This window comes from Diadema antillarum, unplaced genomic scaffold (assembly GCF_040938485.1).
Source record: "Diadema antillarum isolate AM-2024a unplaced genomic scaffold, OU_Dant_1.0 scf00000017, whole genome shotgun sequence".
Taxonomy (NCBI): Eukaryota; Metazoa; Echinodermata; class Echinoidea; order Diadematoida; family Diadematidae; genus Diadema; species Diadema antillarum.
This window is the reverse complement of record NW_027270906.1, coordinates 5,294,612-5,321,977: the sequence shown is the minus strand read 5'-3', so window position 1 is coordinate 5,321,977 and position 27,366 is coordinate 5,294,612. Positions and strand designations below refer to the sequence as shown.

Below are 27,366 nucleotides of genomic sequence, written 5' to 3'. Positions count from 1 at the left end.
ACGTCTAGCGCCATCTCTTCTCAAAGATGTTCTAATGCATAATCTGAACATAGCGACTATTACTATTTACGGGGCTCTTCAATTCGTCGTCGCGTCTGGCTGGCTGTTCGATAGACTATAGCTCAGACGCATGAAAAATGTACTGCTTGAGCGAAAATGATAGCGCAAGAAGATAAGTCATTTAAACATTTGTATTAAACAAAAAAAATATCTTTACTGCATATATTCCCTTGTTTACTCTTAACTTAGATACTGCCAAAAAAAAAAAAAGAAAAGGGGAAAAAAATACACTCGCCAACCGTACAGCCGTCCGAGGTAAAAACTGGCGCGTAGGTGATTGCGAATCAATAGCCAATCAAAAAGTCTGTAAATGTGAACGGGAACATCGCGATTTCTCTGTAAACCAACGGCGTAGCCAGGATTTCATCTTAGGGGGGGGGGGGGGGCGGTTAGTCTGCGAGGGAGCGAAGCGACCGAGCCCGAGCGAGCGGAGCGACCGAGCCCGAGCGAGCGGAGCGAGCGAGGGGGGGGGGGGGGGGGGCGGGGGGAGGGTGTGGGAGGGGGGTGTCCCCCCTCCGACGGTAAGAACTTTGTGCATTTTGATGTTGTAAATGGTGCAATTTGATGCATGTTTTTGCGCGTTTATCGACGTGAAATAGTCCCACTTGTTTATGGTAGCAGTTTATTTTGATGTAGATTATTATTGAACAATTTGCCTATAAAAGGGTATAATTTAGATACACTTCTTGTATTAATTCTTTTCACTGAAAATCATGAACGCGACTGAACCCGAGCGAGCGGAGCGAGCGAGGGGGTAGGGGAGGGTGTGGGAGGGGGGTGTCCCCCCTCCCACGGTAAGAACTTTTTGCATTTTGATGTTGCAAATGGTGCAATTTGATGCATGTTTTTGCGCGTTTTATCGAAGTGAAACAGTCCCACTTGTTTAAGGTATATAGCAGTATATTTTAGTGTAGATTATTATTGAACAATTTGCCTATAAAATGGTATAATTTAAATACACTTCTTGTATTAATTCTTTTCATTGAATATCATGAACGCGAAAGAACCCTAGCGAGCGGAGCGAGCGAGGGGGAGGGGAGGGGGTGGGAGGGGGTTTCCCCCCTCCCACGGTAAGAACTTTTTGCATTTTGATTTTCCAATGGTGCAATTTGATGCATGTTTTTGCGCGTTGTATAAACGTGAAACAGTCCCACTTGTTTAAGGTAGCAGTTTATTTTGATGTAGATTATTATTGAACAATTTGCCTATAAAATGGTATAATTTAAACACACTTCTTGTATTAATTCTTTTCACTGAATATCATGAACGCGACTGAACCCGAGCGAGCGGAGCGAGCGAAGGGGTAGGGGAGGGTGTGGGAGGGGGGTGTCCCCCCTCCCACGATAAGAACTTTTTGCATTTTGATATTGCAAATGGTGCAATTTGATGCATGTCACTTTGCGCGTTTTATCGACGTGAAACAGTCCCACTTGTTTGAAGGTATATAGCAGTATATTTTAGTGTAGATTATTATTGAACAATTTGCCTATAAAATGGTATAATTTAAATACACTTATTATATTAATTCTTTTCATTGAATATCATGAACGCGAAAGAACCCTAGCGAGCGGAGCGAGCGAGGGGGGAGGGGAGGGTGTGGGAGGGGGGTTTTCCCCCTCCCACGGTAAGAACTTTTTGCATTTTGATTTTGCAATGGTGCAATTTGATGCATGTTTTTGCGCGTTTTATCGACGTGAAACAGTCCCACTTGTTTAAGGTAGCAGTATATTTTAGTGTAGATTATTATTGAACAATTTGCCTATAAAATGGTATAATATTAAACACACTTCTTGTATCAATTCTTTTCACTGAATATCATGAACGCGACTGAACCCGAGCGAGCGGAGCGAGCAAAGGGGGAGGGGAGGGTGTGGGAGGGGGGTTTCCCCCTCCCACGATAAGAACTTTTTGCATTTTGATATTGCAAATGGTGCAATTTGATGCATGTTTTTGCGTGTTTTAACGAGTTGAAACAGTCCCACTTGTTTAAGGTTGCAGTATATTTTAGTGTAGATTATTATTGAATAATTTTCCTATAAAATGGTATAATTTAAATACACTAGTCTTCTTGTATTAAATCTTACACTCTGAATATCATGAACGCTGTCTGTTCAGCAATCAAACAGAAAAAGCATGCACACGAGGCTGTAGATAGGGGCATAGGCGCCGGAAGTGGGGGGGGGGGGGGGGGGGGCAGGGGGGGCGGCCGCCCCCCCCCCCCCAATCCAAAAAGTGGTGGGGCAAAACGCATTTTTGCCCCCCCAAAAAGCCCCCCCCCCCCAAAAAAAAAAAAAAGAATAAAATAAATGAATAAACAAAGAAAATAAAATAAATATGTATATATATGAATAAAAGGGAAAACACATGGCTACAAACGGCAGCTTTTGGACTGTAAAATGTCAAAATTTTCAAGCTCGCTCGCTTCGCTCGCTCGCATCCAGCAGTTGAGCCCGGTGCGCCTCCCCCTTAATTTCTAAAGCGAAAAACATAGCTACGACGGCAGTTGTTGGACTCTAGAATGTCAAATTTTCAAGCTCGCTCGCTTCGCTCGCTCGCATTGAATCGTTATGCCATTCTCCTAATGTTGCTGACAGTAATTGCCAGTAGTTGCGCCCGATGCCCCCACCCCTTAATTTCCAAAGCGAAAGATAAATATAGCTACAAACGGGAGTTTGAGGACTGTAAAATGTCAAAATTTTCAAGCTCGCTCGCTTCGCTCGCTCGCATTGAATCGTTATGCCACTCTCCTAACGTTGCTGCCAGTAATTGCCAGCAGTTTCGCCCGATGCCCCCCTTAATTTCCAAAGCGAAAGATATAGCTACAAACGGGAGTTTTTGGACTGTAAAATGTCAAAATTCTCAAGCTCGCTCGCTTTGCTCGCTCGCATTGAATCGTTATGCCATTCTCCTAATGTTGCTGCCAGTAATTGCCAGCAGTTGCGCCCGATGCGCCGCCCCATTAATTTCCAAAGTGAAAGATAAAGCTACAAACCCCAGTTTTGGGACTGTAGAATGTCAAAATATTCAAGCTTGCTCGCATTTTATTGTTATGCCATTCACCTTATGTTGCTGACAGTATACAATTTGTCGATCGTTTCACACCGTCATTCCATAATCCATGTATGGAAAACTTACAATGTTCCTCAATGACTGCGTTGTTGAATGTATCACATTCCCGTTATGTATTGTAGTCCCATTATTGCTCACGCACACACGCACAAGCATACAGACCGTCAAAATTACTTTATGGTTCCCACCATGTTTCGACCCACCGTACGCCCCTTATATTACATATACATATATATATATATATATATATATATATATATATATATATATATATATATATATAATATATGTGTGTGCGCGCGCGTGTGTGTATGTGTATATTGTGTAACATATGCATGGTCTAATCTTGAGCCCCCTCCAATGTTTGCCCCCCCCAATCCAAAACTGCTTCCGGCGCGCCTGGATAGGGGCATATCCCCTGCCACACGAAGGGGATTTTGCGTTTTCAGACCTGAAATTCAGCGATCTGGTGCAAATTTTTGGTGCAATACTTTTTCATCGAAGTGTTAAAATCACGGAATTTAGCTCTTATTCCGAATGTGCACCATCTGTGTGTATGTATAAAGTCTACTGAGGTAGAGCTTAGGGGAAGGGGGATTCCCCCTCCCGCTCGTGGAGCTTTTGCGTTTTTAGAATTGAAATAAAGCGATCTGGGTATAGCCACAGTCTACTTCTATGCATGGCGGGGGGTGGGGGGCGAGCAGGGAGAAGGCGTGGGCGAGTGTTATCTCCACCCTTCCCTTCCGATGGAGCTTTTGCCTTTTCAAGGTTGAAATTGAGATATCTCGTATACGCATTGATGGAATCAACATTTGGGAAATCACCCAAAAAAAAAAAAAACTGATGGGGGGGGGGCTGAGGGAGGAAAGGGTCGATTAAAAGGGAAAATTCCCCTTATACATGAGGGAACCTTGAGTTTTTGGAATATAAGTGATAAGTCTTGTGCACTCAGAATTATTCATAGTTTTTTGTAAATCTAAAAAGTGTACTTAGCTAGGGAAAGAGACACAGAGGGGGAGGGTTTGGGAGGGGGATACCCCCTCCCAAGCACGAGAGATTTTGCATATTTTGAATTGAAATTCAACGATCTGGTGCACACTTTGAGTGAAATATTAAAAAAAAATATCTTATTTGATGAAAGGTTGCAAAGGAGACCCGCTTCATGTGCATGCATACAGTATACACGCATTTTTTTCCGCCTCCCAAATCCCCGGTCCAAATCTTAGGGGGGCGACCGCCCCCATCGCCCCCCCCCCCCCCCCTGGCTACGCCAGTGCTGTAAACATACAAATTGTTTAACTAAAAACATATAAAGGAAGCATGATCAAACTCAACCACAGGAAGATCAATGTCATGTGTCATTTCTCTGACCTTTAAACTATAATTTTAGTATATCTCCCAGTCCTTACTTTTATATATTTCTTTATCAAACCCAAACCCTTTCCAAATCTCAAACGACTCGCCGTTTACAATACTCAGTATTCTATGGAGCCCTACCGGGTACTTTATTTTGCTGGCTAACTTCAGTCAGAAAGGAGCTGCGCCCATTTTGGTCTTGGATAGATGCGGGCGCGCGGTCGATACAGTCGATGTGTGCTGCATGTGTATGCACGCTGCGCGCGCGGCGCCAGGGTGTTGCGTAACTGTACTATCAATCTTCATACGATTACTGTATTGTGTTTGCACAACCACAACTGCTAAATGTGATGTTAGAAGTATGACTGTTCCACGATGAATTCACTTCGCAAATTTTTAATTTGTTCTGGATATTCAACTCGACCTGTAATATCATTTTATATGACAAACAGCGTTAAAACAGGACAAACAGTTACAAGCGTAGATCTCAAACTTCGCAGCAGTGCCATTCTCGTCGGGGCAAGGAGTTGCAGTTCAGCCACCCCGGCGGATCTGGGGACGGGAAAGGTGCGGAACCGGTCGCCAGCACACTACGTTCAGGGACAATCGCCAGAACCCAAGATCCGAGAATATTTCTACTACATTGATCATCAAGGACAGCTCTTCCTAGACGATGCTAAAGTGAAAAATTTCATCACTTGTTTCAAAGGTACAGCGCCCATACTTGCACTTGCAAAGAAGAAGAACATGTCAAAAAAAGTGTAGGATGTTATTAGTCAACTGTGGGTCAACTTTTAAGTTTTAGATACCAACACACATTATAGGCCTAGCGTTAGGTCTAACCGTATTTGGATAGATCTATGCCAAATTGAATGGAAAATGGAATAACTGTTCAATCGAAATGTAAAGCAATTATGTACTGCACTTATGTATGGGGTTATAATACACTCAGCAAAAAAGAAAGTAGACACTTTTTCAAGTTGTTATTTCTCATAGAATATTCGGCTAGATATTACTAGGATGTTTTTACGAGGTACATGTACCATATCAGTTCGGGAAACCCACTCACAAGGGGGGCCCCTCCTTATAAGTAACCCGTCCCCCTTATAAGTAACCCCGTCCCCCTTATAAGTAACCCCCGGGGCACCCCTTATAAGGAGTCTCCACGCTTTTTTTGCAATGCAACGCGAAAATGAAAGCACTGCGGCAATTCGCTTGATTATGTCCATAAAGCTTCACTAGTTTCCTAGTTACTCACGAAATTTGAGCAAAATCGGTTTGAGGCATCATATCTAAAATCATGGATTTAAATGCGATGTCAAACGACCCATGCGAATGCTGAAATGCGAGCGATTACTGGCGTGAGTGTCGCCAGGCGCGGCGGCGCGGCAATGCTTGAGTGCAGACGTGGCGACTGAGTACGTACTCAGTCGCCACGTCTGCACTCAAGCATTGCCGCGCCGCCGCGCCTGGCGACACTCACGCCAGTAATCGCTCGCATTTCAGCATTCGCATGGGTCGTTTGACATCGCATTTAAATCCATGATTTTAGATATGATGCCTCAAACCGATTTTGCTCAAATTTTGTGAGTAACTAGGAAACTTGTGAAGCTTTATGGACATAATCAAGCGAATTGCCGCAGTCCTTTCATTTTCGCGTTGCATCGCAAAAAAGCGTGGAGACTCCTTATAAGGGGTGCCCCGGGGGTTCTTATAAGGGGGACGGGGTTACTTATAAGGGGGACGGGTTACTTATAAGGAGGGGCCCCCCTTGTGAGTGGGTTTCCCGAACTGATATGTTAAAAGGTAATTTTCATTCGGTATCAACCTGGGCCTGGTAGGTCAATAAAAAGGGAAAATTTACGCATGAGTGAACACATTTGTTTTTCTCTTTCAAGACACAAAACTAAATAAAAATTGCAAAAATGAACAAGTTTTCATTCATGCATAAAGTCCTCTTCCCAACAATGAGAACAAATGACAAATTTAACACAGTAAGAAACATGAACTAGTTGGCGAAAATGAACCTATGATCTCTATAATGTATTTGTAGCCCCTAAAGATAATAAAAGGCCAAAAATAATGCAGAAAAATGAAGAATCTTGGAACTGTCAAATTCAATTCAAATGACAGAGAAGAAGCATTACCACCCAAAATAGAAATTTTAAATGGTATTTCAAATTAGGAAATTTGAAAACAATATTTAGTTCTTTAATTTGTCTCTTGAATTCTTAAATTCCTAAATCAAAAGAATGGAATAAAGGAATTCTGTCCATTTTATCACCTGAGGGGGCTTACTCCCTGTGTCTTAATTTGAAATTTGAGTTGACAAAAAATCTTATTTTCCCTCTTCAGCTTCCCACTATATCCCACTTTGTTTTAGTTAGGGGACATAGGGAGATAATAAAGAGAACAAGAACTTATTTTTGCTATTCAATATCTCAATGCGTTAAATTGGTCTTTTGTTATCATTGCAATCTAGAAAGGTATTTTCAAATGAATGACTAAATTTTGCAATGCAATTTTTGCTTTTGTGCGTTGGAGGAAAAAGACGAATGTGTTCGCTCCTGAGTAAAGTTTCCCTTTGTATGAACCTACACATTGTACAAGTTTGATAGCCAATTAAATTACCTTTAATATGGTAAATGGTACATTGATTTTTATGTAAACATTCTTTGAGAAATATGAACTTAATAAAGTGTTTACTTTCTTTTTTTGCTGAGTGTACATTGTAGTACACAATTGTTTTCATTTGTTTAATCATAAGATTTTATGTGGTCAAGACATACAATGTATTATAATGAAAATGTTCAGTTGAGAGAAATCTGTCTAGGGGTATCTTATACACGTACTACACTAAGCCCTTATGGCAGAGTTCAGCAAGAAAAGTGATTGAAGTTTGACTGCATGATAAAGAAATCTTGCATTGCTTTAGAATGCTAGATATCATGTTCTACTATGTCTGAACAATTGTTTCTTTCATCAGACACAAAGTTCCTTGCATTCTTCTTCCGACGGCTCAAGACTAACAACTTGGATCATTACAAGGAGCACTTCCCTTATCTCTCACCCTGTGGACCTGAGCGGAACTTTGTCAGATGTGACGACTGCCCGATAGTGTTTACAAAGATCATTCCTGATCCAGATGACCCGGAAAGCCCCGGACTCTTGTCTTGCAATTTCACGGGAGAGGCGATGACTGTTCCATTTGAGCCTGCCAAAGTTTGCATGCTACCAATCAGCGGACGCATATATCACCCAGCCGCACAAAAAGTCGGTGGTGTGGGACTGATCAAATCCAGCATAGCCATCGAGATCAGTCCCAACTTCGAGTTTGGAGAGAGAGGGGAGTATGCCCCGCCCACTCACTTTAATTGGATGGGCCAGCGGTACAAACTGACCAATGAACTCTTAGCTCTCATGTCAGAAACTGAAAAGAGTGAGCTTCAGGAAACCTGACTGTTTGGGGGAGAATCTAAATAGAGATCACTAGAAAATTGGCACCCATTTATTTCTGAGGGGCCTAGTTGACACTTGAGTGTGAACTGAAAAAACAACAACAATAATTCGACAAATCTATGGATATGTGTTCTTGAGTGGTGACTGTATGCTATATGCTGCCAGTCAAATTCAATTCTTTGCCGACTTCTAAAGTATCCACTTTCCATGATCCATTCTATGCATTTATAGGATGCCTACATTTTGGTGTATGCCCAGTATTAGTTGAAACAAAAAAAGAAAAAAAAAATGATTGGAACCTCAGAGAGTGCCAGTTGCTGCTACCTTCAGAGGGAAATCCTCCCAACATGTGTAAGTTCATCACAATGAACAACTGGGGAAACAGACAACAGTGGAAGTTTCATCGAAATGAGATGAAAAAGAAAAAAAAATCCTTCAGTACTACTTCAAGTAAAAAACAAATGATATCCCCTTAAATGCAGAATAATTACAATTACAATGATTCAGCAGTGATGACTTTTATTAGGGAAATATTGCTGTATTAGACTTACAGAATCATGCAGACCAAAGCAGAATTGAGTTCCATCTCATTCAACTTAATACTGAGTAAGTTTTGAGGTAATGACCTCTTAACTACATTGATCTATTTTGCATGTAGGTGAATGTGAGCAGTATCAGTTTTCTGTGTATACACTATGCAAACTCTATAACACATAACTTTCCCAAATTTTTGGTCATGTCATATTTTACCAGGTAACTTATACTGTTTAATCTGTTTGGTTATCCATGGATTTCCTTTTTTAGAATCAACCTGGATTGTGGAGTGGAGGTTTCCTTTTAACCCGTTGAGGACGGACTGATTTTGCTATTACAACACAGATTTCTCATAAGACACCTGCCCGAGTACACTTGGGACTCGTCCTCAATGGTTTAAGTGCTGTTCATACCATGTTCAAGTCGGCTTTGATAGAAAGAGTATTAAACAATGTAACTTGAGGAAGGATAATACTTTTATCAAACTGTTTAAAGTTTCAATTCTCACTGAATAATGATATTGGTGGTCACAGCCAGATATGTGTGCAGACTAACTGAGGGGATGATGTTGTCAAATCACAACTTTACCCCAGGTTTGTCCAATGAAATATCAATAAAATTTTTTAAAAAATAGTGCGTGCAACCCTTTTCATGTAAAATTCACCACTGCTACAACATACACGTAGTTTCGATTACTGTTGTCCGAAAAAATGCAAAATTTTCTCTGTGATCTCACATCTACAAACAAGCTGGAAGGAAAGATTTGTGTGCAGGTCAGTGGGGGACTTAGGAGGCCAAGACATCATTACCCTTAAATGTAATTTAAAGGAAATATCAAACCATATTCATTAGTCTGATTAAACTTGTTAGGGTAAAGGGAAACCTGTAGAATGAGGTCGCTGGGACTGCCTATTTAACCTCATTATAACTGGTACTTTCAGGTGCGAGTTTCTTCACTTTTTCTCCCTCTACAAATTAAATTTGTTAAGATCGCAACAGCTGATCTGTAAATTAACAAACATGTCGGAAATGTTAATTTACAGATGAGCAGTTGCGATCTTAACAAATTTAATGTGTAGAGGGAGACAAAGTGAAGAAACTCGCACCTGAACCTTCACCCCTCTGAATAATATCTTTCTTTCAACTGGTACTTTGTTGCGTAAACATACTAAAACAGAAACCAGGTAAAGCTGTACAGTAATGAAACATTGAAACTGCTGAAATTAGTCTGTTATAGGTGGTACCTTGTAAATAAGCTTGTTATTTAACAGGTTTCCCCATACTGCCAACTTGAATGTGCACAGAATTTCCCTTTTAGTAAGGCAGTAGATGTCGATGTCACATTGCCACCCTCGAAGCTAGGCCTCACAATTTCCTTCTCGCTTCAACTGAAGATTTGTCTCTGGTGTTATGGTAGCATGTTTCATCAATGTTTCATCCGACACTATCTAGGCATTGGGCAGTGAGAGATTTTCACAGAAGAAATATGCTCAAATATGGGTGTTTAATCTTTCTTTTGTCTGCATGTTATACCCCAAGGTGGATTTTCCCTCACCTGAAGGTTAGGGATATACTTGATTGTGTGTTGTGTTGGTGCCACAAATAGAGTGTGCAATATTGTATCTGTCATATTGTGAATTCACATGTTAAGGTTCCTGCACAGCAAATTAGTGAGGTAGGGGTCCAAAGGTGAGAGCAAGGCAATTTTTAAGGTTTTACTTTTAGGGCAATGTGATTATGATAGTGGACCTTGCTTGCACAAGTACATGTAAACATGCATAGGACTGTGTACAGTATGTACCGGTAGACCAAAATGGAAGTTAACAATATTAATAAAATTATAATAATAATAATTCTTTTTTCTCCATTGTGTTGATCGATCGCGACTTGTGCAATTTGTCAACTTCAGTAATGGCGACTTATGCGAGGTGTATAATCTTGTTTACATGATATGCTTTGTTTTGTGAATGATGATGGCATTCACCAGCCAGGCAGAAAAGCCAACAGGTCTGTCGAATAGAGATGAAAGATATAACAAATATACCTACACCGTATGAACTTATACTGTACTGCACTGCTGTTTGCTTCATATGTTATATTTGAAGAGTTTGTTCGCAAAAACCGATAAGTCCATTTTTGAAGATTTTGAAGTACGGTCTTTGTCATAAAGTACAAAATAATACCTTTCAAATGATATATTGGTCACTGCATATAAAGGTACATTTTTGAAGTTATGGTCAAAAGAAGCACAAATTTTCTTATTATTCTCTTTATTTTTTTTACCTTTAATCGCAAATATCTCCATTTGGCAAATATGGACTTATCGGTTTTTGTGAACAAATTCTTCATTTGTATGTACAACTGTATTTGAAATAAATGGGTTCACAGATATACATATTCAAGTTCAATTTTGAATTTGAGTATGTTTGACTGTGCGATAAAATACATTGTATACAATACATACCAGGCAACAATATGGGCTGCACACTTAATTGTGTCGAGTGAAATATCAATCTCTTTCTTTATTGACAACTCAAAATAAACATTGCACTAATTGGTAGGAAACATGCATAATTGACATAACTACATGCATGTTTTCACACATTTAGGTGTAATGATGTGACACTACATGTACAGTGTATATACATAAGCAAGACATATGCACTGACCTAGTAAAAATGTAAATACAAGTGAAATTTAAATGGAATGATCATGGTTAGTTATACAGTACACATTAATGTACTTCATTTATGTACTTCATTTTTCCCCACCTCTTCTTTTTTTATAGTATATTATATTCCTCATTTCTAGAATCCTCTCATCTGATTGGTTAAAAGGGGAGTCATGAAAATAGCTGTGCCCTATTTTTGAGTTACATGTACTGTGGCCGGGGCCCGAGCACAGTTAGTAAATAGGTTTTAGAGACAGTCGCGACCCCGTATACACAGATCGCTCATATGTACGCACCAATGATACGACCGCTGCGCATTCGATCAGCGTGCTGTAAAAGAGACTTGCGGACTGGTTTGGAGACAGTCGCAACTCGCAACCCCGTACATCCACTGTGTACACATAGATGATCACACGCACCAATGATACGTACGATTGCCGCCCTGTCGATCAGCATTGATTACAACTTACAAGTGCTGTGAAAGAGACTAGAATCTATATTTTCGGTATTTATATTTCGGAATATATATTTTCGGTATATAAAACAAATAATGACTGCTTGATATTCGGGGCACAGTTAAAATTATGTAAGCCCTCGGTGATGTGAAAACCATAACCATGCCCTCAGCTTCGCTTCGGGCATGGTTACGGTTTTCACATCACCTCGGGCCCATAATTTTAACTGTGCCCCTCATAGCAGTCATTATTTGTATACTGTGTACCATTATCATATAAAAGATAAATCTTTCATGGCTAACTCTTTAACAGAAGTAAGGTTAATTCAACATAAATTACCCACTGTCTACATTCCAAGATACTTATCATATTCTTAGTGATCTTACCAAAAGGTTAGTCTGTTTACTTTAATTCTCTTGTATAATAATGAATGATAAACAGCGTTCAAGTTTACCTACTATGAGTCAAACAGGAGTAGCATGATTTAACCTGGTTTGAAACAGAGTGAGAATGTGGTGTTGCACAACATGCTTCAGTTGAAAGATTACTGTGTCACACCCTGATTCACAGCATAAACATATTAAACATGTGACCCTGCATTACAAAACCCACAAAAAGTACTTTATGTTTTGATGCGGACAAATTTAATCTGACATTTTTTTTTTCCCCCCCATGGGTTTTGTGATTCAGGGTCATGTTTGTTGATGAATGCATCATACACATATATTTCTTATTGAGAAGGACTGTATCCAAATACAAACACACACACCAAACACATAGAATTTCAATTACAGCACAGACAAATGGCATATTTGCCTGAAACATAGATTCTATGAATTACATGCATACATTATTGTGTCCACTTATATAAAAATAGACACACATGACCATTTGCTGCATATCAATCCTGTCAAACTACAGAGAAAATGTGAGGAAACTGCAAATCTTTCAAATATACAAACAAGAACTTGCAAGATATACATATATTGTATGCTTTCTCTCTGAATGAAAATAGATTTGCTTTGATGGCTGCAGGGAAAAATAGGAAATGGCTACTACAGTATTGAATTACGAACCTGTTGATTTGAGTGCAGTTGACTTCAACAAGATATATCAAGCAATGACACAGCCCTACTCACATTCACATTAGTACAGTATTTCAACAATCTAAATAGCACACAATCCAAATAATCTGTATGGTAGTACAAATCTACTATCATGATGTACATTCATACTGAAACATTGACAGTGAAATCAATTTTTTTTCCCCAGGGTTCTCCCAAAGATTTTTTACACATTCCAAAAAATTGTCCCCACGGTGTCATAAACCGAGTTATTCCTTCCTTTGCCACACGATCTACAGTCTCCCTTTAAACAGCATTGATTGCTACTCTTCACGTACACATCTAATTCATGTTATCTTAGTGCACTGGTATCATACAATGTCGCTCCATCACACTTGATTTAGTTCTGTGTGCAAAAGAACAAAACGACTTCAACCATGCACCATTATATACTTTTAGACTGAACAATATAGACCAGCTGGTACAAAATAACAACACAGCAGCACAGCTGTTGTACACTTTGCCAAAAAATAAAAACTTTTCTCTATTTCTCCTACACAGTTGAAGGCACAATTCAAATAAATGTTCATATATCACTGCAATAATTTACTCCATCTAGGCAACAGCAATATCATATTTCTGGTATGGACAAAGACACACAAAATGTCAAGGTGTCTGCTTGAAATTTAACACACATTTTACACAATTTCTGCCAAAGCACAATGTATAATGCATTCCAATCCAAATAATCCACAATACTACATCTACAGTGCATGATTTCTACGGCATACTGAATCTACTATGAAAAAGAAATAAACACAAGTATTTCATCTGCATCCAAGGTGCATTATCAGCAATGTACAAGAGGGGAACATTAACGTTGAATGTTGAGGTGAGCTTTGATACCTGATCTTGTATATCATGTGAAAATCTGAGGATGACTTTAGATTTTCGATGCTGTAAGCAAAGGTCACTCACTGCAAACTATATTATAAACTATCAGTGGTCCTTCTCAAAGCACAAAACACAGTGAAGAGATGTACTCTGTAACTACAGGGGGATCCTTGTTATAACGAGAGCCTAAAAACCATGACAATTACCTTGCTTATATCAGGTTTATCACTAAATCAGGGTACAAAAAACAAAGAAATAATACAAAGAATTGGGACCTGAAAAGTCATCTTATGAGAAGGTTGTTTTATATAACGCCACCACTTTCTATTAAACGAGGTTCCACTATACAGTTTTAAAGAACAACCAATGATTCACACGCTCAACCCATCACCATAGACATACTGGCAAGATCATCATTTGTATCACCTCTATGAATAGGTCGATTATTTTACAATACAATATGAGAAAATAGACAATACATATCAGAGCATTTTCTGTACCTACTGTCTTCTATAACTCTTCCTTTCTTTTCCTATTCCTACTGATACACTCTTGCTGAGCTGGCATTGTGCTCAAAGGCAAAAGAAAAAAGAAATGTATATCCTGCACTGATATCAAACATCAGTTTTGAGTCATTTTGCTTGAAAATGATAACATACATCATACATTTGTTACACAGCCACAACTTGAGGGCATCTTCAGTTTGAGCATGCTAACACCTGGGGCCTGTTTCTCAGAGAAGTTTGCCATTATTGAAGCTGACATAATTGCAGTTGCTCTAGCAAATGCCAGGGATCAACCAATCACTGGTGACTATTTAAATCGGCACTGTCTTTTACATTTGTACAATCATAACAAATACTTGCGATGATGGTGTAGCAACTACATTGTAGCCAAAGCTACAACAGAGACTCCAACTCTCCCTCTGAAAGCCCATTTTTGCAAAATCTCCCATTCTGCCGCTTGAGATTTAATTTCTCCCGCCCTGGCTCTGTGTCTCCCACTTGAAATGATTTCTTACTTATTGCCATAGTATGCTGAAAAATAAGCCTTAGATAGCACGAGAGAGCATCTAGAACCCTAGAGCATCTGGACCCCGGCCGCAAGGAACTTTGCGCTCGTGATGTGCCTTTCGCGCACATCAGGTTGGAGTCTCCCGTTTGCTAGGGGTTTCAGGCGGGAGAATCTCCAGATCAGAAGGTGCTTGGGGTTGGAGTCTCCGCTACAATTGCAAACCTTTCCATGGAACGGACTGATGCTGACTTGGAGCAATGATGCATTTTGTGCTAGACTAGAAACAACTATCGAATTCAACCTTTCACATGCTCACAACTTTTTGAAAGGTAACTTTGGTTACTGTGTATGAGGAATGACAGAATAATGCTCTCCTTCATCAGTTGAATATTGTAGTCTTTGTACGAAAAACTAGTGGAATTATATATCTGAAGTTGTCCTTTCTTTTCTTTATGTGTACAGGCAACCACTACCTTCCGCAATGTTTATTATTGGCTTAGTCTTCACAGCTCCTCCCCCATCCCCCCCCCCAAAAAAAATAATCAAAACAAACAAACAAACGAAACAAAAACGAAAAAAATTCATGCCAATATATGACAAAAGAAGTAAAGAGGACAATTAGAAAAGAGACTGCATTTTCTACACTTGTTGAGTGTTTCTCCTTTTAAATACTACCAACAATTACAAGTACCAATGAGACAAAAAATTCCACGAAGATAGTACCACGCTCAGTCTTTGCTGAATATTTGGATAGTTCCCGGCTTCACCCATGAGAGGCCTGAGGTCTGAGCATTCTTTGTTCCAGACTCCTCCTGAGATTTCTGATACAACAAGAGAGTGAAAAACAAAATAATAATTAAAGAGAAAAGAATTAGAAGGCATGCTGTGCTACAAACAGAGCATGACATCCTGCATCACAATTCTACAGACCGACATTTTGAGACTGGCAAGGGAGAAGCAAGGACAAGAGTATCATTCTCATTCAAAAGTATTAAAAGTTGCGTAGAGTTCAAGATGGGTCAACTCAGTGATGAATACACAATTCTTCCAACAATCTATGCAGGGGGGGGGGGGGGGAGCTCAAAGACATCACTGCCATCTTCTGTGGGTCTGTCCATCAGTGGCATTGTAATGGCAGACTTAATAACCCTAGTGCTTGATATAACCTGGGAGGTCCTGCGCAATTAACCCGTTGAGGACGGTTTGATTTTGCTACAACACGCAATTCCCATAGACACCTGCCCGAGTATACTCGGGACTCGTCCTCAACGGGTTAACATTCATGGAGTTCTTAACATTCATAGGGAATGAGTTAAAAATAATGCCTGCAAACCCATCACACAGTTGTTTTGATTTTGCCAATAACAGAACGGTACCACAGATCAAGTGAAACGGACATTCTCATTTTTTTTTTTTTTTTGCACAGAATGATGTGGAGGGAAACCTAACAGGTCAAAGGTTATCTGAGGGTTGCGCACACAAACACTGAGCAAACACATACTGCTGGCAGTAACTCACACTAAGCTGCAGGCAAAGGCCAAGAGGTTTTACACTAATACGTACTAGAGTGCTTTACTTGCAATGTACTCTGTACAAATGCTCTGTGAGTTTGCAGAGCAAGGCCCTAGGCTTGCCCTCATGCTAGAACTCCTTTCTAGCATAGCAACAGCCAAGGAGTGAAGACACCCTGTAAAACTGTTCTTTGAGTGCACAGAGTACCAGGCGCGTAACGAAGTCCACCATAAAATGGGGCAGGCCAACCCTTCTTGTGATCATAGACATTAAACATGGTTTGTCTCTATATCAAGAGTAGTGAGCAGTGGCGGATCCAGAGGGGGGCGCAACCGGCGCACGCCCCCCCCCCCCTTTAATTTTCGTTAAAAACAAAGAAAATAAAAAGAAAAAAATGAAATGAAACCCGGAAGTGGCACCAGAAAAATTAGTCACGCCCCCCCTTTACAGAATTCCTGGATCCGCCCCTGGTGAGTATAATGACATTCTCTTTTAGCTTTAAACACTGAAACAAACTACAGTCAACCTCACATAAGTCGAATCTATTTGGACTGAAGAAATAGCTTCCACTTATGAAAATTGAAAATTGGACTTATGAGGGATTAAATTCAATATAAAGAGGAGGAACCTGAAAAGACCTTCGACTTTAATAGGTGATTATTCGACTTATGCGAGGTTGACTTTATAAGCAAGGATGACTGTACGACAATCATCAAACTGTTATGCTCCATTGCACTAAAAACTTCCTACCACGGAATAACATTTCGCAGCATAGGATTCATTTACATGTCAAGCTATTTGGGTAGTGTGATGTCATGGCCACTCATCACCATGGCAACTAATTTTCAATAATCTCACCTGGCCCGAGGGTTGTACAAGTATGTACACACCTGGTTCCAACCCAAGCTCTAAGCAAAAGACTGTGATACTGTATCATCACTTTGGCACTCGAGATAGTGCTCTGAGCATTGCATTAATTACTTGTTGTGTGTTGCATGGTGTGAAAAGTGGAAATATTAACCCATTGAAGACGGACTTATTTTCCTATAGCACGTATTTCCCGTTTACCCTAGCAAAAGAATAATCGGAACTAGCCTTCGATGGGTCGATCTGAATTGTGACACATTCTGGGTACATGCAATTAGTGGAAAAATAAAAGCGTGTCAATTTCTTCTGTGGACCTGCTGCTTTTTATCAGAGTACGAGCTGACGAACCCCTTATCCACTGTTCAGCGGTGAGTGAACTGTTTGAAGTGCTCTCTCAAATGTCATGACCATCAGCTAAATGTAAAAACATGGGCTATTTATCTTACCCTGTCAAGCTTGAAAACCACAAGAAATTGCTGCTAATACAGCACATTTTTACTAGCAAAAAGATAAAGAAATGAGAAATATTGTAGACAGCATCACATGGACACTGTGTGGCACAGTGCCCTCCCTCTGCCCGACCTTCAGACACAATTTCGGGGCCCATCATTTTTGATATCATAATAGTACTCACTCAAGCAGAGGGCAATATTTTGGCAGGTTGTTAATTTTTTAATTATTTTTTTCTTTGTTACTCCCGAAAATTGTGCCAACAATACCCCCACAAAATATTCCACATCTGCAGAATATAGGGCCTGGTTGACACATGGCTGAGCTGTGACATGCATTAAAGGTTGGTCAACTTTTACAAGTAAGACTGGAGACAAGAATAAGCAACACACATTATGAGCCAGACAGACAGTGCAAATTGTCTGAAAAAGTGTTTGTCTTTGTGCCTACCCCGCGCCGCTATACCTTGGGCGTGGTGATGGCGCGCAGCGTCTCTCCGTGTTTGCTCTCGTCCCAGCGGCTGAACCGCAAGGCATGGGGGTCGTCCGAGTAGGGCGGGTCATACAGCTTGCTCCGACTGCGCTCCACTGCCTCGACGACCTTTGACTTGAACATCTCGATGTCCTCATCGTACCTGGCCAATTGCATGAGATTGAAGAAAGAATGATTTCATTAATCCCTTCCTTGCCGTAAATAGGATTAAAGCCCTCTGCCTGTTCACATTTGTGGGAGTTTATAGTGTGGTAGTCAGAAGAGATTAGAGGAAAAACAGAGATTTGAATGAAAAATACAACTGAGCATAAAATGGAACTTTAACATTAAATGTTCAGAGTGCATAATAATTATAGTACTGCTTACCTATCAGAGCTACTAAATGTCTAGGTTTTTATGTGACCCAAATATTTTGGCTCTGCATTACTGTCGTCCTCATTTCCTCGCAAAATGCAAATCTAAATCTCAAATCGTCTACTTCGGGAGAGTGAAAGCAGAGTACATTTGGGCTGTTCAGTTTAGCAGGCTCTCCAAGCATTAAGTATGCAAGGATTGTCTACAGCGACACTTCTCAACCAGTGGGCTGCGATGTTGCCATAATAAAATGAAAAGATTGATATGTGATCTAACAGGGTCTCCAAAAAAAAAAATTGAATGAGCCAAAATGGGTTGAAAAAGGTTGAGAAGCACTGGACTACAGGATATTGATGTGATCATCACGCTTCAGTGGGCTGCGATGTCGGCAAACATAAAATGAAAAGATTAATATATGTGATCTAACAGGGCCTCAAAAAAAAAAAACAAATTGACGAAGCCAAAATGAGTTGAAAAAGGTTGAGAAGCACTGGACTACAGGATATTGATGTGATCATCACACTTTTAAAGAGAGTATAAAACAAGAGACCCGGGGGTCTTGCGCTCACCTGAGTATCGCAATTTCACCTTTCATGCAGTCACTAATCTTTATAATTTACAGCTCTTCCAAAATTTGACCAGGCATTCTCAAGTACAACAAGATGAAAATGTACAATAAGGGCCCACATTTTTTAAGATTCCTAAATTTTGGGGGATTGAGGGCCCCCCTGGGGGCCCCGGGGTGGGGGATGGTGCCCATTTTGATAAATACAGATCCTAACCCCCTAGGGATGCTACCTGCCAAGTTTGGTGAAAATCCATTGTGAGGTTTTCAAGAAGAAGATGAAAATGTACAATTTAGGCCCCCATTTGGACCTCTCCACCCCTCCTCCTACCCCCAGAGGGGCATCCCTGGATCTGCAATGAACAAACTTGAAACTACAGTAATTAATGTACTAATTCATAGTATTATCTTAGCTAATCACTTCTGATTCTAGAGAAGATTCCTTGATTTTGGGAGGTTTTGGCCCCTTGGGGCCCTCCAGGTGGGACTCAGTGCCCATTTGAACAAATTGAGATCCTATGCCCCTTGGGATACCACCTGCCAAGTTTGGTGAAAATCGGTCATGGGATTCTCAAGAAGAAGATGAAATGGTACAATTCAAGCCCCATTACGACCCCTCCCCACCCCCCTACCCTGGGTCCCAAGGGGGGCACCCCTGATTCCACCATGAACAAACTTGAAACTACAGTCATCAATGTAATAACTCATAGTATTAACTTAGCTCTATCACTTCTGGTTCTAGAGAAGATGATTTTTAAAGATTTCTTTTTTTGGGGGGGGGGGGGGTTTGGGCCCTATGGGGGCCCCCTGGGTGGGGCATGGTGCCCATTTTAGATCCTAACCCCCTAGGGATACTACCTGCCAAGTTTGGTGAAAATCGGTCATGGGGTTCTCAAGAAGAAGATGAAAATGTACAATTCAGGCCCCATTACGACCCCTCCCCACCCCCCTTCCCTGGGTCCCAAGGGGGGCACCCCTGATTCCGCCATGAACAAATTTGAAACTACAATCATCAATGTACTAACTCATAGTATTAACTAATAGCTCTATCACTTCTGGTTCTAGAGAAGAAGATTTTTAAAGATTCCTTAATTTTGGCAGTTTGGGCCCCCCTGGGGGCCCCCTGGGTGGGGCATGGTGCCCATTTTAACAAACTGAGATCCTAACCCCCTAGGGATGCTACCTGCCAAGTTTGGTGAAAATCGGTCTTGCGGTTTTCAAGAAGAAGATGAAAATGTAAAAAGTTTACGCACGACGGACGACGGACGAAGAACAATGCAATACATGTAGCTCACTTGAGCCTTTGGCTCAGGTGAGCTAAAAACAATAGCTTCACTTTCACATCATCATCATTATGAATGATCAATGTCGAGAGCACTCGGTGTAAAGGATTATTGAAAAAAAAGATTGCAAAGCCCAGAGAATAATCTATTACGACATTACAGATAGAGGATATTGAACTCCAGCTCTTTTCCTTTGAGAATGAATCATTTGGCAACAGGAAGGCCAGAAATGTCACACGGGATAGCATGACTGACACAGTTGGGCACATGATTAACACACAATGTTTTTCTGCACTGTTCAAGGTCTCTCATCTACAGAAAATCCCCCTTCCCCCAAGTAATGTTATTTCTCTCGTTAGACTTGATGTGCCGTGATTGGACCAAATCTGGTTCTTATATTTACTGCTTCTGTTTTTTTCCAAAGGAATGGGGAAGGGTAGACTGGAGGCAATTTTGCATTTTCAAAATACAGATACTCTGATACAACATGATATTGTTTGGTCTCATTATTGGTCCATCCTTTTGCTCACTTAAGACAATTTTTTTTTTCATTCATTCTTCCTTCTTGTGTTTCCAACAGAATATCTGTTGGCAGGCCACATCTTATGAAAATTTCATCTTGCTCCCATTTATTGTACAGGTGACTCCAGTTACAACAAAGTCTTCAGGAGGGGCAGTTTTTCCAAATTCATGAAATTCTTCCGTGGAGATGTTTTCATTGCAACTGATGGACAAATTGCCCTGCATTGACGTAAATTAGGTTCGAATCCTGCTCGAGTATGTACACCCATGATTTTTTATCATGGCTACTACTAAACACTGATCATTTCAGTGCTTATCTACGTCGATGCAGGGCAATTTGTCAATCAGTTGCAAGGGGCAGTTTTGTTTTGTAATATAGAAATGTCATTATAACTGAATAGTAAAGTACATAAAGACAATTATAGATGACAATTTTGGGACCTGAATTTTTACTTCATTGTACAGAGAATTTCATTATAAACGTGTTTGTTATAACAGGACATGCGCTGTACCATCACTTGTACTTACAATGTGGCTGCCTCCTGGTTGAGCGGCGACTTCGTGTCAATCTTGTAGAAGACGCGTCTCGCGTACAGCAACACCTGCCACAAGCTGTTGAAGTTGCGCTTCCACTTCGTGAAGGCCCTCCGGACATCCAGCTCTCCGCTTGCGGGGTTGATGATTGGATGGAATATGGGCGGATGGAATACTAACCTCTGCACAGGGAATGGAAGGGGGGAGATCAGATGAGAAGGATTTCAACATAGAGCGACTATGTGCAACAAAATTCTGGTGGACTGGACTTTGTTAAACAAAAGTACTAAGCACTGATAAGATCTAGATGAAATTATGGATTCCGCAGTATCAAGAATCCTGCAATTTCTGTCATCAAGGAACCTTTAATTTCACTAGTGGCTTGAGACTGTATACGTACATTCATAATGAATAAATAAATAAATATCCCTCCAATGAATCTTTGAAAACTTGTAAAATTGTGGAAATAAAAATCTTCACATAATTGCAGCGCATATTAACTGAGTATACAGCAGTGCAAGGGATTTACACAGTGGTCTACTCGGCCAATACTGATAGCACTTTACATACATATGTTATCGATGGGTTGTAACTTCAAGATAAAACAGCAGCAACAACAACAAAACAAATACAAACTGCAAAATCATCTTCTGCAGAAAACAGCTACCAACAGTACCAAGTGGTACCTTCTCCATAGGATTCGCTACAAATGTACATGCATATAAAGACATACAACAGTCAAATTTATTGATGAACCCAGAAATGAGGTACAAAAATAGGGGGGGGGGGGGGGAGGGGGACTAAACAGTTGACTCACAGGACAATCTCCATCTGGGTAATTATCTGGAATGAGCAAGTCAAATTTGAAGACACCGTCCTGGTAGAGGCCTTGTCTGATGAACAGCACGCCGAACCAGTCTGTAGAGGGAGACATACAAATATGTACCACTTGTTTTATCATAAATACAATATTCATGTCCCATTCAATAGATTCGTTCACTGGGACTTTAATATGGTAGCCTGGTGAGTCCCACAGTACTTTTACAAGTCAATGGGGCTTTGTGGAATTCAAAGGGTACGGGTTATTGGTTTTTAATTCTTTTCAATAGCTGCATTCCCATTTCCAGCATAACACTGCAATATGGTAAACTGGGAATTACAGGAGCCTGGTGGGTCTTCGTATGTAAAGTCTATGGGGATTTCAGGGCTTTACATAGGGATTATCGTATGCTGAAGCCAATTGAAGATTGGATTGTTCTCTTGTGTTGTTTTTAAAGTTAAATGTTCAATTTTCAATAGGAATGATCTCTCAAAGATAATATGTGACCGTGCACCTCAAAACGAACATAAAGTCGCACACACTGATTTTGCGTGAGGACTGAAAATAAAGTGAAATGGGTCAACCTAGCCGAACTTGACTTTTTCATATTTTCTGAAAGAGCGGGTCTTCTTTATATGCTAAAATTTAGTATCATAAAACGGGCAGGAAAGTGTGTTTTTTAGCAGTTTATCTCGAACATTTTTGGTAGAATAGTGTGATTAGGTGCGTCTTTAGAATCCCTTTTTCATTTCTGAAAAACCTTGTCTACACTCTTCACTTTCAACTCTAATAACTTTTGAAAAGATAGGGCTACTGCTTTGAAAGTTGGCATTAATTATGGACAGAATGTCTTCATGAAGCATGCTTAATTTCAGTTTAATTTGATAATCCCTTCATTGTTGTTACTCTGGTGGTTTACTTCCTGTTTTTTGTCCCATTCATCGCAAAGCCAGCACGGTTTGGTAAAGATTAAGCGCTTGAATAGACACTGTACTTCGGAGCCTCTTTTCTCAGTTCACATTTTTCCTGAGTTTGTGCTTTCTTTCGAATATTTAGATAGGTTAGGAGAGTCCATTTAATTAGAGTTATATATCATTTTAAAGCTTAAAGTCTGCTCTTTCAGAATATGGTCTTAACTAACAATTCATGTCTGGCGACTTTTTTGTTTGTTTTGAGGTGCAGGGTCACATATAAAGTTTTGGTACCGGTACCTACAAAAGTTTCCCTGAGTTTCCTTGTCTTAGTTTGAGTTTCAGGTTAAAGTACCTTTCATATAACTAACACTGTGAGAATTACTCGCCCCAAAGTGCTCTCATGTCTTAGTAATCACGCAATTAATGGGTTTCGTACCAGAGCAGAGCGGGCTCTGAAAAATTCGAACGAGCCGTTTGTTTGACTCGACACGGTACCGCAACAATCAATATACACGTATTGTACGAAACCATTATTGCATGATTACTAAGACATGACAGCACTTTGGGGCGAGTAAGTCACACAGTGTTAGTTAAATATGAAAGGTACTTTAACCTGAAACACAAGCTAAAACAAGGAAACTCAGGGAAACTTTTGAGGTACCAAAACTTTATATTATCTTTAAAACTACATTGATTAAAAAATGTAATCATAACATCAGAGTCTACCTCTTCTCTTTTAATATCTCTCTCTCTTTCTCACCTCTCCGTCTCTTCTACCAACACTACGTGTATTTTAAAGCGTAGCTCAGTGACATAAACAGCAAAATTTCTAGGAAACAGAATTCACGCAAATGCCACCTTTTCCCTATGAATGATGGCTAGCAGTGATGATTGTGCAGTACAAATTGGCGTGGCCTTGGGGCCAAAAGGGTATACATACAGTATTTTATCACAGAGTTGATTATGGCAACCTTAACACGGGAATGGGGTACATGCCCGTGCCTTGGTTTGCAACAATTCATCTTTATTATGTAGTAAGTGGAAGGCCAATAGTATTTTTTTCTCTACATGCAGAGCAGTTATAGAGCTTCTGTACTATAATTGGGAAAAGAATCCCAAAATTGGATGCTATCTTTCTTTCTTCCTTTTTTTTTTAGCTTAAGTTCCCCCTAGAATCTATGCCAATTTCAGTAAATATCTGTCATTTATCAAATTATATGCAGTTGACCACTTGTACTGCATTTGTCAATTAAACCACCACAGCTCATGAAAACCTTCATCATATTGCATTACAAGCGAAATCGGAAGAAAAATGCAGTGTCTACATGATCACATCACTTCGTATTTGCAAGTAGGAGAGGCAAGAAACTTTATGATCAATCAAGTGTTCCCATTTTGTCTCCACAACTTTCACTTCGACACTTACGCAGAGGTGACTTTGCAGAGGGTATAACATACACTCCAGGCAGCTTTTTTGTGTGTAGGTTATTACTGTTGGATAAAAAACAAAATATGAAACAAAGATGAATGTATTCGTACGGATGGAAACAAGATTAGATGATCTATGAAAAATTATACTGACAAAGGTTTCTGATAGCTAGACTGACTGTAAGTTAATTGAACTAAATGTGGTACAGCTGTAAAGCAAAAGCAGTTTTTTATGTAGATTTCAATGCCATAAAATACTTCAACCCTGACCAGGCCGGGCTTTTTGGCCTGTTCTGTGGCCGGGGGAGGATTGATTCAACCCCCCCACCCCCACTCCCCCCCCCCCCCCCCCCCCGAGATCTCAGCCGTGGATCGCGCAATCGCCCTGAAATTGGCACATACATTACTTGTCGCGCAATCTATCACACTATACAAGAAAAAATGGAATTCTTCATTCTTTATATTTTATATTTATAAATTAATATGCGTTAAATCATAAATTTTGCTCTAATTCATAAAATAAAGCTTATGGCATCCTAATTTTTGGTGACATTATTCCTTGTAGCATTCCTAACAATGTACTTGAAAAGAAAAAAATCTGGTATCAAAGTTAATTTCTGATGTATTCTATTGTTTTATGAATTTCTTATGTATTAATTCTTTGTTTTTTTTGACATTTTTTTCGTTTTTTTTCACAAAATTTATTATAGAACCTATTTTAAGCATAATTATGCTGAAATTAAATGATTTCCGCCATTGAAAGTGAAAATAATCAGATCTTTTTGCATTTTAGGGTTAAGTTTGCAGCAGAGTGCTTGTCTTAATTGCATGTAGGAACATCATGTCCTCAATCAGTAAGGACAAGAAATATTTCAAAAAAACATGACGGTGATGACAAAAACATTTCCATCTATGAAACATGTTTGTTAATCAGTGCTATTCATTAAAAAAAAGAAGAATTGAACAAATAAAAAAATCCAGTACTTATGAGTGCTTCATATATCACAATGATACTATTTCTGTATACTATCAGATGTAGGCGCATTGGAATTATGGGTAATGTTACTGTATATCTGAAATAGACTATCAGCTACAGGAGTAAAACATTCATGTAACATGCTTTATAGCAACTGCAAAACATGCTCGATGTACAAATATGTCGGTAAATCATTTTGCAAAATAATACATTACATGTACTGCAGATGCTGAAGTCTGTCTATTAAAAAACACAAACAAAAACATAACAATACTGTACAGAAAGGAGAACAATATGCTGTGCTGCTTACGCCAGGAAAATATACTCACTATTCTGCTAGCAATGCATACTCCAGGAAAAACTGTCCGTAGGATGCCGAACTGCCATTGTGGCCGGCTGGAGAGGGGACGGCAGCCGGGCGGGTGGCGGAGTCATGGCCCCTTCATCTCGGGGACTTGTGGCAGCTGCTTCTTGCTGCCCTGTCTGGACAGACTCGGGCCAGGGTCCCCATCCCTGTCCTGAGGCATTAGAAGTAAAAAGACGATAGGCATACTATGAGACCAAGAACAATAGCATGAATACTGTTTAGTAATACATATATGCCACATGTAATGTATAGTGTACGTATTTGGCTACAGCTGTAAGTGTGCTCTCAATGTCATAAATTTTACGAGACGACTGAGACTGAAAAATTCATAGAGCATCCTATTACACATAGAAAGCAATGTATTGTATCTCTGAGGGGAAGGGGGCTGTTAACTTCACTTTGAAAAATTGTGTTTAATACAAATTAAACATAAAACTACATAATTATACATACATTTCATTTATTCATTTTACTCTTCTCTTGATGTGGTTTGTGATTGTGAATTTAATCCCTTGCATAATTGTTTAAACAAGTTCCAAATGACAAAATATGACATTCACAAAATATAATGCCAAATACAGTACATACAACGTACCAGGTATGCAATGCTGTACTGTGGAGCACAGGTTTTAAATATGAATAACATTCAAATGCTTTAATATATAAAGTACCAGTGTTTTGGTAAATTTTATTATGTTACATTAAACAAACTCTGTGATCACTACACCACCATGTTCAAGATGGACATTACATTCTTCCCATACACACCTGCCAGGGGCCAACTTTAAATCCTAGAATACTTGTAAGTAATGAAGTTGAATAAAAGTACTTGGATGAGTAGTACAACAGACTGGATATTTTCCTGCTTGTGGACAAGCCACCTTTTACTACCAACTGCCCATTTCGGCAAGTGGATATTATTATCTTTGTGAATGATTTGTTTGTGGTTGTTGTTGTTGTTTAATGGAAGAGATAATAATACACATCTAACAATATCAAGTACAACATACTCTTTTCTCAGCAATTTTTGAATGTTAGTCATTGCTTTTGCTATGTCAGGCAAGTCCTAGGATAGTTTCCTAGTTGCTAAGAACAACATTTGTTAAAAAAGAAATGTAAAAGATCAAAAGAAGTGACCATTTATGTTTTCAAGATTTTCACACAGTTATTGGGTTGTCTACTATATTGCTACTGGACCGAGGCTCTTGTTTGTATACAACAGGTACCAGCAATTCTACAAGTACAGAGAGGACAAAATATGCGTTCGTCAGATTGCAACATGCATGCCTTGGTGCAAAACCCAGCTGTGACATCTGAATCACAAAAATCACAAAAAGTTGCGCAATCAATTCTGCAATCTCACCACCACATACTCCTTGTCCAAATACTGTGCATTTCCCATCACTAGTTGATCCCGTTCTTGAGAGAGTAGAGTGCCAGCAAAAGGATCTCTCAACCACACTCAATAAAAGAGTCACACAGCTCTAAGGATCCCTGCACACTCGGTCACATATATAGCGTAAAATCAAACAGCTATATGAATCGCAATCTTCTCAGCACAGAGCAGACAAGTGCAAACGTCTCCTCTGACTACATAGATCTAAATTTCACACACGATAGAACAGAAATTTTAATAGCAAAGAACATCAGCCTGCAAGGAAGGTGTCCTCAGACCAACTGGATGGTATCCATTCTGCTAGCGCAAC

At 39.8% G+C, this 27,366-nt stretch overlaps 2 protein-coding genes across 2 annotated transcripts; one reads left to right on the top strand and one right to left on the bottom strand.

The window, feature by feature from the left end:
- Positions 1 to 4,903: 4,903 nt before the first annotated feature.
- Positions 4,904 to 8,180, top strand: LOC139726865 (UPF0598 protein CG30010-like). Its single transcript, XM_071637862.1, has 2 exons — positions 4,904 to 5,194; positions 7,472 to 8,180. The coding sequence occupies exons 1-2, from the start codon at positions 4,927 to 4,929 to the stop codon at positions 7,942 to 7,944; spliced, it is 741 nt and encodes a 246-aa protein (XP_071493963.1). The 5' UTR covers positions 4,904 to 4,926; the 3' UTR covers positions 7,945 to 8,180.
- A 7,063-nt stretch (positions 8,181 to 15,243) lies between these two features.
- LOC139726854 (AKT-interacting protein-like) lies at positions 15,244 to 27,062 on the bottom strand. The gene is given in 9 exon segments (XM_071637850.1): positions 15,244 to 15,397; positions 17,871 to 18,039; positions 21,150 to 21,337; positions 21,973 to 22,073; positions 24,316 to 24,380; positions 25,623 to 25,714; positions 25,717 to 25,742; positions 25,745 to 25,811; positions 27,024 to 27,062. Coding segments are annotated over 9 exon segments (840 nt in total). The 3' UTR covers positions 15,244 to 15,304.
- Between the last annotated feature and the right edge of the window lie 304 nt (positions 27,063 to 27,366).